At 54.6% G+C, this 10549-nt stretch overlaps 1 protein-coding gene across 1 annotated transcript; it reads right to left on the reverse strand.

Annotated features, from left to right (window-relative positions):
* Window positions 1–98: 98 nt before the first annotated feature.
* Grhpr (glyoxylate and hydroxypyruvate reductase) lies at window positions 99–8204 on the reverse strand. The gene is made up of 9 exons (XM_057790736.1): window positions 8068–8204; window positions 6516–6646; window positions 5637–5709; window positions 5056–5172; window positions 4274–4362; window positions 3344–3448; window positions 2412–2547; window positions 1758–1888; window positions 99–404 (listed from the first exon to the last, which is right to left on the reverse strand). Exons 1-9 carry the CDS (start codon window positions 8148–8150, stop codon window positions 283–285), a joined length of 987 nt encoding a protein of 328 aa, XP_057646719.1. The 5' UTR covers window positions 8151–8204; the 3' UTR covers window positions 99–282.
* Between the last annotated feature and the right edge of the window lie 2345 nt (window positions 8205–10549).

Here is a 10549-nt window from a genome sequence, read left to right on the forward strand (position 1 = left end):
CTTTCCTCCGTGAGGGCAGTGTGGGAAGCAGAGCCAAGGCAGAGCACCAGGTGCCCTGAGTCAGCAAACACAAGAGATGCTCTTTTGGTTAGTGTTGCCAGTCACAGGCCGAGACACCGTGTCAGAAATTATTTAATGCTAGAATTACAGACTTTGGGCTTGGACGTGGCAGGCCCGTTTGCCAGTTCCCATGCCCCCATGACGATGTAGTGGAGGCTTCCACCAGGCTCTTTCCTGAGTCCAAAGTCCAGCAAGATGTTTCCATCTTGAAAGCCCATCTGGCTACAGCTTGAGTTCACTGGGCATCGGCTCCCCTCTTAGGCCAGCCAGCAAGTTGTTAGCTGCCAGCAAGGACATGGTGTTTCGAGTTTTGTAGGTGGCACTGCCGATGTGGGGCAGGATCACTGGAGGGAGAAGGAAGCGTTGGTCCCAGACTACCAGTTAACAGGGCAAAGGATCTGTAATTGCACCCTCCGCCTGTGTCCTCCTAGACTTAGGTTCCTAGGAACACCATTCCTTCAGGTTCAATGGAGCAAGTGCTGAGACCCAAATCCAAGCAAAAGATTTGAACCCTTAAAAATATGGTAGGCAACAGGGAGTCTTGCTGTCTATCTGGACGGTGATTCCAGGTACCAGCTTAGGAGCCTAGCAGTTACCACACCCTGCACCCTTGAGAACGATGGCACAGAACTTCTGAACTGAAGTAACTCCATGATCAAATGCTGGGTAACACAGTAGGTGCCTCTGGTCCCAATGCAGAGCAAGTGAGCGCTTGCCTGCCTTCCAGAGCTGCATGGGGGCAGGAAGCGGGGACAGGGCCACCTTTCCCTCACGGCACAGCCAGTGTTCCTTGCAGGCTGGCATGGGGATGGGGTCGGGGATTGCCAAGGGCTGAAATAATGGAGCCTTCACTGAAGAGGCACCAAGAACATGTCTGGGATTCCTCTCCAGAAGACATAGGGACATCCATAGCCCTGAGGCCTCTCTTGAGTCTAGAGAAACACCACCATTTCCTGAACAGGGGAGGAAAGGCAAGTGCTGAGGTCAGGGTCTCAAAATGCTCCCAGGGCCAGAAGCACCAGCATCTCATTGGGAGCCCATTAAGGGCACAGTCTCCAGCTGCAGTCAAAACCTGCAGAAGCCCTTAGGGCAGGACCTGGCAACCAGTGGCTCAGTCCCTCCAAGAGACAAAGAAAAAAGAGAAAAAAAACAAAACAAAACTAGCCACCGCAATTGCTGACAAAGTAACAATAGCCAGAAGCATCTGGGGCCCTGGGGACAAAGGGAGAAGGGAGACTTAAAATGCCTAAGGCCAAAGAAGGGGACTTCTGCCCTCAAAGACAGCTGGTGAGCCAGATGTTGGAAAACCTAAAAGCTGATTCTCCAGCCACAACATCAATGAGCTGGTGGCTGCTAGAAGCTTCAAACCTGGCACCAGCTGAAAACACCGGTGGTGTCATGACCTTTCCATGGTAATAGCCATTCAGAGTGATGAGTTAGCCCCATGAGTGGCTATAGGACTGACGTCAGCCTTACTTCAACAAACCCACTTGTTTCTTGGATCTGTCCCCATGGGGGCAGAGACTTAACTGAGCATCACATTCCTGTTAAACCCCAGTCACTAATAGCCTACACACTCCCGGCCCCTGGCTGGGTCCTCTGGGTTAGCATTGCCTCAGCTAGCCCCATAACCAGGCCTGGATTAGTGTCAAAACTCCATAGGGTGGCTACGCATTTGCCCTGGAAACAGCTCTTACCACAGTTCTTCAGGGTCAGCAGTGGGTGGCTTGGAGGCAGGGGTTCTGGAGTGGTCACGTCCAGCCCTGCTGCTGCAATCTGACCACTGGTTAGTGCCTGGTACAGGTCGTCCTGGTTTACCACATCTCCCCTGGAAGTGACAGTCAGAACAACCACAGAATGTATTTCCACTCATCGCCTGGCACTGACTTGTAAGGCCATCCGCATATGAACGCTAGTTTTGACTGGAGCCCTGCCACTCACTAGCTTGTGACAGAGCTAATGAACTTACCTGGGATCCTGAGGAAACCCTAACTTCCAGGCACACTAGAGGACAGGAGTATTTAACAGACTCTGAAGGACCCTCTGTAAGTCCCTGCCTTTGCAGCAGAGGGAAGTGGACCCATGGGGAGCCTCTGGTGACTTGCTCCCAGAATCACACTACCCTGAGCAAGGTTGGGCTACTGCGGGGAATCAAAAGGCTGTGCTGACTGATCTTCCCCACCCATTTCTCAGAGGACCTTTCCTGTGTTTGGTTTGTTGGTTTACAGAGTTTGACATGGCATCCTGAGTGCATGCACCACCAACAGGGACAGCAAAGCCAGGTCTCAGGGATGGCACTGCCCTTTCCAGGAGTGCTGGGGGACCCAGGGATGAGGGCAGCCCTTGGCTACCTGCTGATGTTGATGAAGACAGCTGTGTTCTTCATCTTCTGGAAGAAGTCCTTGTTGCAGAGGCCCCGGGTATCAGGTGTTAAGGAGCAGGCCACTACAATGAAGTCAGACTCTGCAGCCAGCTGAGCAATAGGCACTGGGGGAGGGGAGGAGAGGGAAGGGCTTCATCAGAGGCTGAGGGACAGTAAGATGGCACAGGCCAATGACATGGAGTAGCTCCCATCTCCCACAAAAGGAACTCCCAGGATGCCAGGCATGATGGTACATACCAGTAATTCCAATGCTCTAGGGGCTGAGGCAGGAGGACCACCTTAACTTGGAGGCCAGCCAGAGCTACAAAGCAAAACTGTCTCCGAAATCAGTAGGCTAGGGAGGGAGATGTCTCGGTCATTAAAGTGTCCACAGCATAAGCATGAGAACCTGAGCTTGGATTCCCAGGACCCACCTGAAATGGGCAAGACAGGAATTCCAGCCCTGGAGAGACGGAGACAAGTGGCTCCCAGAACTCACTGGCCTGTTACTCTAGCCGCAGTAGGTGTTAGATTCCGTGAGGGACTGTGTCTTAAAAACTATGACGAAGGGGCTAGAGGATGGCTCAGCAGTTAAAAGGATCAAGAGAGCCAGAGTTCGGGTCCCAGTACCCACGTAACATCCTGAGGACGCCTGTAAGACCAGCTCTGAGACGGGCAGAGACAAAGATTGTTGCTAGGGCTTCCCACCCAGAAAACTCTGGGTCTCGGCACATGATGAATGTCTGTGCTCCTAAGTGCCCTTCTGTGTCCCAAGCAGGTAGACTAGAGAACACGTAAGGGTCACAGAAGCCCCCGGACACCTCAAGCTCCTCTATTCTGCCTGTAAATGCCATAGACCACCACTGCCACCACCACCGTGGAGCACAGACAGACTCCAGGAGAAATCAGGGTTTTACTTACCAAACTCAGCCTGGAATTCTGCTGCTTCCTGAGGCCTGGGCTGGCGCCCCGTGTAGAGAAATCTCTGGACACCAAATGGTTTCAGTCGTCGAGCAATGGCCTGACCTAGCGGCAAGGAGTCCACAGCTTGCTCCCACCTTCCAGAGGGCAAGTGCAACTGACCCTTCAAGGGGGACCCTTGTTCTGTCTTAGTGGAGCGAGGCTGCCCCAGTGTAACCAGTCCCTGGGCAGGGCACTGTTCTCAAGGATTCGGGAGGCAGTGCCATACTTTGTAGGCGGACTGGCTTACATGGGCTCTACACGGCCCCAGTCATCTTGAAGGTCACTTGCTGCCTTTCTCCAAGACCTGGATGTGGTACCTCTGAAGATAGGGGGATCAAGAGGTCCCCTCTCCTGTGAACACAGCCTCCTGACTTTGGAGGCTATTGCCCAGTTGCCAGCTTGTACCCCCAGACCTACAAGAGTTTCTCAAGAATGTTACTGCCAACAAGCTTGGACCCTAGGGTCCTCAGCAGTCCAGGTTGTTGGTCTCTTCCAAGAACCTCCAAGGATTTCTGGCTGGCCAGACAGGTTTACCGCGTTCTCCACTCCTGGATGCTGCCTCTATATGGGCAGGATGATGGCACCCTAGCCTCCTACCAGGTTTCTGAGGTCACAGCACTGAAGGAGAGGGGACCTTCAGCTGCAACTTGCAGAATGGGAAGTAGCCTGCCTTCCAGAACCGGGGTCCAGGGTTGATGCAGGCTTTCCACAGTAAGCCGCTTCCCACGGCCAGCCCCACCTTATAGCCTTCATAGTCATGAGCTCCCGTGAGCCAGTGAGCTCTTGCTTTAGTTTTTATTCTAGCCACACACAGCCTCTCCAAAGGTCACCCATTGTCTAGGCTTATGGCACTGGAGAAGGCTGGGGAGCAGGTAGTGGGAGCCTCACCTATGCGCCCCAGCCCCACGATGCCGACAGTGCTCTGCGAGAGTCCGTAGCCGCACATCCATAATGGGCTCCACGTGCTCCAGCCGCCACTGTGGGGGAAGAGGGGGGTTAGCCCAACCTTGGGAAGAGACGAGGGGCCACAGGAGCCCACACGCTGAGCACTCCTGGCCTTGGTCTGAAGCTAACCCTGCCTTCAGTCATAGAGCTAGAATGGCGGACAACACACCGGCTCTTTTGAAGCCACTAGGGGGACACAGGAAGTGCGGCCATAAAGGGCCTTAGACCTACGCCTGCTTTTGCAGATGGGGAAGCCTGCAGAAGGGTGATCCGCCTGAGGCTGCACCACCAGAGTTGGGAGCAGAGGCCACACACTTAAGATGTGGGGTTTCAGGACCCTAAAGCAACACAAAAGCTGCCCTCCACGGAGAGCCCCGAGGAGGCCCGACTCCGGCTTCTTACCCAGAACCTGGTGGGCACTGATTGGGAAAATGCTTTCAGGTGTGCCCACACGTTCCGCACATGACGCCCTTGGGCACTGTCAAGAACGCTCCCTGCTCCTCATACTGAAGAGCCACAATAGCATGACGTGGGCAGCTTTGGCTCCCAGAGCTACTTCCGGTCTTGCAGCTTGTCGATCCCAGCACCGCAAGTGCGCAGCATCGCACTCGGTAGCTACTGGATCCACTCCGCCCGCACCCAGATCTCCCGACTTCCCTTCCTGCCTCTAATGCAGCTCTGCCGAGTGCCTGTCTCAGGACCGCTGCCTTCCCACCAGGACTTACTTCTTTACCTCCTCTATGGCCTCTGGCAGCCGGCGGCTGGTCGTGAGCAGCAGGGAGACGGCGAGCTCTGCAGTGGCGTCGGTCAGGACACCCGGCGTGTAGCCCACTCGGATCCCACTAGGAATCAAACACCTGGTGATAACACGGGCCTCAAGCGCCACCTCCCCCAGTGTCTACTGATAGGTCACTTCCACGGCGTTGCTTTGCTCCTTCTTAGCTCCTGCTGCCGCGGGAGGCTCAGAACTGTAAACGGTCCTCATCTCCATCCCCTCCCACCATGGGGAGGATGTGGCCATGGAAGATCAGGACTAAGGTCTGGAGTGGGGATATTTCATGGTCCTGATGTCTTCGTTGGAAAGGGAACTAACACTTGCCTTTTCTACTTCTAGAATACCATGGAGATCAGAAGAGACAGCAATCATGACAGATGGGGTCAGAGGTCACTCATAGCTTATAGCTACCTGGGTTTTCCTGACTTGTGCAGGTGTCAATGATTTCAGCATCAGTCACTCTGCACGCTCACGGAGGCACACGTGAGCAAGCAGAGAGCCCTCACCCCCCACCCTGCGCGCTATATTTACCGTTTCTTGATTTCATCCAAAGCCAAGTGGTCAACCCCCACTGAAAAGGTGCTGATGACCTTGAGGTTGGCTCCTGTTGTACAGAAAGCACACACGTGTGAGGGCCATCCCGGGAACACCTACTTATTGTTTCTTAGATGAAGAGGAAAGCTGCCATCTTTGTCGCTCGTATGAAGCTCAACACCCTCTGCCACCTACAGAGGCTCAGGGAGTGCACCGGCTCAACCACAGTACTCCTGGGGTCTCCTTTGCCCACACCAAAGGCCTCCCCATGGACACTCCAAAAGTGGTGGCTGGGGTGTGACCTCCTCCGCATGGACCCTCCCCCACCTAAGCGGCTGGGTCCAGGCCAGGGGTGGGAATGGTTCTGCACTGAATCTGGCAGCCACTGGGTCTGAAGCTCTCCTTAAACTGCCTCAGCGCGACTCACAGGGTGATGTCCACGCTGCTCAGGAACAAGACCTGAGAGCACAGCGGTGCACACACAAGCTGGGTGCCTTTCAGTACTAGGCACAAACAAACAGCGCAGGGTCCTCTGTCTCACACACAGAACCAGAGAGATCCCAAGGTCACAAAGAAGGCTATGGCACAGCAGGAAGGTTCAGAGCCCACGGCACCCTCCTCCACTCCCCACTCCACTCCTGAACCAAGTGGTCTCTGCCCTCTTGGAGCCTCTCCAGAACTTACGAGCCAGACGGGGGGGCGGGGGGGGGCGGGGGCAGGACAATGTGTGCCAGGTGGAGCTACCGTTGGGAAAGCCCTCAGAAAGACAGGGAAAACGCTAGAGACCAGCTCTAAGGCTAGCCAGCCGCTGAAAGCTGAAGTGCTCATAGGGCAAGAGGCCCCTCAGAATTCTGCCCAGGAAGGCTCAGCACATACCTGCAGCATCCAGAAGTTTCTTATCCACACGGTCAGAGAGGCGGCAGAGCAAGCCATGGGCCCCCACCACACTTCGCTCCAGTTCCTCTCTAGGGATGGGCTCATCAGAATTCCACTGTTCCACTTCACAGCTGAGGGAAGGGAAGCCACTCAGAGGCCGCAGGGAGCTTCCTTAAAGGATGCCAGGAGCCTCCTGGGTGCTACAGCACAGCACTGCAAAGATGGCCTTCCACCCGCTGTGGCTTTCGGCTGGGCAAAGTTAAGGTCAGGTATGTGGGGCCTCAGAACTATTTGGAATGTAGTTGGGGGAAGGGGTGAAGGGCTGCCAGAGTGGGGGAAGCTGACAAGAGCCGAGGGGGCCCCCAGGCCGGAGCAAAGCCTAAGCAGAAAGGGGAATGTCCTAGGGACTAATCTCAATCCCAGAGAGAGCTCTCTCCTGTTCAGTGAGTCTCCAGGCAGTCTGTTGTGGAGGAAGTTGGGGAAGGATATAAAAGTGGAGGTGGGGGAGTCCTACACCAGATTAATAGGGCTTATCTTCAGTTATGAGTTCACAAAGTATAACACTTTGCCCTGTGGACTTGCCAGCTCAAGGGCGCCTAGCCATGGGAGCACTGTAGCGTGCTTCCTTAGCTGTCTCTCGTGTGAGATGCTCCTCCAAACCCTTTCCACTCAATTCGGAGCAGTCCTGGTGTGTGTGCACAGGACAGTGGCTGGCAGGGTCCCAGGTCCACTTGTCCCAGCACTTCAAGAACAAAAGTCCCAACAAAACATGTCCTCAGGAAAAAAATTCAAAACAAGACACACACCCCCAACCCATCAGAACTACAAGGGCCTAAGGGATCTCACCTTCTCCCAAACTGACAACGGCAGCGCAGCGCAAAGCCGAAGTGACCAGGCTGTCGTGGGCCAGATCTGAGTATAAAAGGCCAAGCTTGCCACCTGGAGGCAGGTGACCATGGCACAAGGCACAAGCCCACCTAGCCTGTGTTTTCAGATCGGTGATGAAGGAATTTTAAGGCTGACTTTACAGTGCTGAAAGGACTGAAGGTTTGTGTTCACAGCTCTTGGTAAGGCTAGCGACCAAAGAAGGTCCAACAGGAAGAACATCCAAAGAGCCGAGCCAAGCCAGTGACTGTCGCAGTCTGATTTCTGCCTGCCTGCCAGCTAACCTCAGAGGGTAAAATCCAGAGCCCGGACCTGGCCTCGTAGGCAATCTCCCCTTCCCTGGAAGGCTGGAGACCAATCGCCTGGAGCAAGCCTCGGAGAACTTTCTCTACGACGGCCCCAAACTCCAAGGTCCCCTTCCTCCGCGGACACAGCGGGCAACTCCTGAACAAAAGCCCCCAAGCGCCACCCCTGCCTGCTAGGCACCGGGGTCTAGGGAGGAAGTCCCCAGTCATCGGGCAGCCCCAGAAACCCCAGCGGCGTGTCTGGAGACAGCCAATCCATCCTGAGCAGGTGCAGGGGTGTCTGAGTTCGGGGACACCCGCCGGAGGACGCGGCAAGGGGCCGGGGGCTCAGCTGCAGTCCGAGCACAGACGCGGGCGCTTACTCTGCAGCCTTGGCGAGCACAGCCCTTCCCTCGGCCGGTAACGAGCCAGTGACGAACACCTTCATGACTCGTGCTAGTTTCATAAAATCCGCAGCAGGGAACTCGAATCAGCCTAGCGTGGCGCTCGGCGGCGGAAGTATGGGCGGGGCCGGCTCCGGGGGCGGGGCCAGAGGCCGGGCTCTCAGCCACCCTGTGCGGGTGGGGCTGTGGCCCCGGAGACTGAATGTCCAGGAAAGAGGTGGTGTGTATGTGTGTGCTGAGTGTAGGGCTGTATGTGCCCTCAAGGGTGATATGGCCTGGGGACGGCCAAGCATCCCTAGGAGCCTGGATGAGTGAGGGACATACTGAAGAGGGACGTGGATGCGCAGTTATGGATATGAGAGTCTCTCTGAGTACGCTATCAGAATGAGGAGGGGACAAAGCCCTGATGAACCATGCTAGGTCTACTTTAGCCACACTATCCCACGCAGAGGCCTCTGAATAAACACACCAAACTCAAAGACACGCCTGGCCTGCATACTCTCAGGAGGCTTGGGGAGAAGATCCGAATCCAGATAATATACCTTTAATACTTAGGATGATTCCCTCATAAATCCGCAACTGTAGTGGGGGAGTTTAACCCTTCACAGGCCACCCAGGAGACCTGGACACCTGCTGACTGCACCCCAACCAACCCTCATTTCTTCAGGCACATAACAAGGATAACACTTCTATTGAAGGTTGTTTTCTTTTCAGTACTGAACAGGGTGGCTTAGCCTGAGGGATGTGGTGCCCAAGGTGTAGTGCCCATCTGCCTGGGGCTGAATGCCAGCTCCACCACCATGAGCAGTTATTAAACTTTTGTGTGCCTCAGTTTCCTCTTTTGTAAGATGGGGATTAGAGTAGTCCTTACCTCTTGGCTTGTTGAGAGATCAGTACGTACTGTGCTTGTAACAGAGACACAGAGCGAGGTGTGCTGATGTGTGCTTTATAATTCCAGCATTCAGGAGGTAGAGGCAGGATTGCAAGCTCAAGGCCAGCCCAGACTTCTTAGCAAATGCTGCAGATCCTGAAGGCAGACAGGACTAGCTCAGGGTCCCAGGCCTGCCCGTCAGCTCTGCAGGTCTCATTTCAGGCTCAGGGCTGCTTAGTGACTTGCTCTCAGATCTGGGAGGGCCCCAAGGGCAACACACCGGTCTCGTCACTGATTTTATGGGGACCCACTAGGGCTCCAGTAGATAATGTGCACAGGGTTGACAGACATCAACTGGCCCATCTGGGGTCTTTATTTTATTTTATTTTTGTTTTTGAAATACGTAGACCTAGCTGGTCTCCAACCCACTAAATAGCAGAAGATGGCTTTGAAGTTTCTGGAATTACGTGTACCCAGCACCACTTTCTGCTCTCATTGGGTTTATGCAGAGGCTTCACTCTGCCCTTCCCCCCCCCCCCGCCCGGCCTAAGTAACACATTAATAAATGTCTCCCCTACTGCCCTTTATCTGTGTCGCTAGGACACCGCGGGGAAAGGAAAGGTCCTGAAATCTGTCCAACATTGACACAAAGGTCTTTTTTGTGTCCCCAGGACAGGCCTGCTGGGGGAGTTTGTGGCCTTGTTCAACTCTTTCCACACACGGAGGACAGGCAAGGGCACTGGGCACTGGACAAGCATGTCAACAGGGGTCATGGGTCCCTCCCTCAGAGTAAAGCATCAGGCTGACATTCAGAAGGCTAGTAGGAATGAAACCAGAGCACACAGCCAGCCGAGGGCCCTGCAGCCTGTCTGCTCTCTGTCTCAGAGGCTAAAACATCGGACATTGATGATATTTATGGAACGCTTAGTAAACTCACACCATGCCAAACACTTTCCATGGGAACATCCCAGTCACACGGTTTTCCTAATCTTCAGACCAGAAGCTGAGGACAAGAGTGGGGGAATCTGCTTGAAGTCACACAACCACTAAGAGCCAGTGCTTGAGGGCTGGAGAGGTGGCTCAGCGGTTAGGAGCACTGGCTGCTCTTCCAGAGGACCCAGGTTCAATTCCTAGTACCCACAAGGCAGCTCACAGCTGTCTTTAATTCCACTTGCAGGAGCTCCAACACCCTTGCACGGACAGACCATTACAAATAAATAAATCGTTAAGAAAAAAAGAGAACTTAGACTCAAGCCCTGACTTTGGCCTTAGATCCCAGCTCTTCACCACCCGAAAGTGTTGTAGGAGACAGGAACAGGGTGCCAGGGAAGGACAGCTTTTCGCACTGGCTTGGGAGAGCACTTGGAGGGGCAGCATTGTGATTAGAATCCAGAGGTGGGCACCAGGAGAAGATGGGGAGTCCAGGTACCTGGGGTGCACTAAAGGAGGCCAGGAGGGGCTTATGGCCTTGAAGCTTGGTATGTAGTGAGCTGTGGTTCTGGGTTCAGAAGCAGGAGTCTTAATAAGTTGCTCTGGCTGACCTCAGTATGCCAAGTAGCTGGGACAATCAGCCTGCATCACCCCCACCTG

Source organism: Chionomys nivalis, chromosome 16 (assembly GCF_950005125.1).
Source record: "Chionomys nivalis chromosome 16, mChiNiv1.1, whole genome shotgun sequence".
NCBI classification, from domain to species: domain Eukaryota; kingdom Metazoa; phylum Chordata; class Mammalia; order Rodentia; family Cricetidae; genus Chionomys; species Chionomys nivalis.

Bases quoted from the DNA above. Each gene is read 5' to 3' on its own strand.
- Grhpr (XM_057790736.1), bottom strand. From the start codon at position 8,150: ATGAAACTAGCACGAGTCATGAAGGTGTTCGTCACTGGCTCGTTACCG. The intron at 5,710-6,515 runs GTATGTGCTGAG...TCTGTACAACAG, and splicing joins GAAACTTCTGGATGCTGCAG to GAGCCAACCTCAAGGTCATC. The intron at 4,363-5,055 runs GTAAGTCCTGGT...CTTCCCCCACAG, and splicing joins GCCATAGAGGAGGTAAAGAA to TGGCGGCTGGAGCACGTGGA.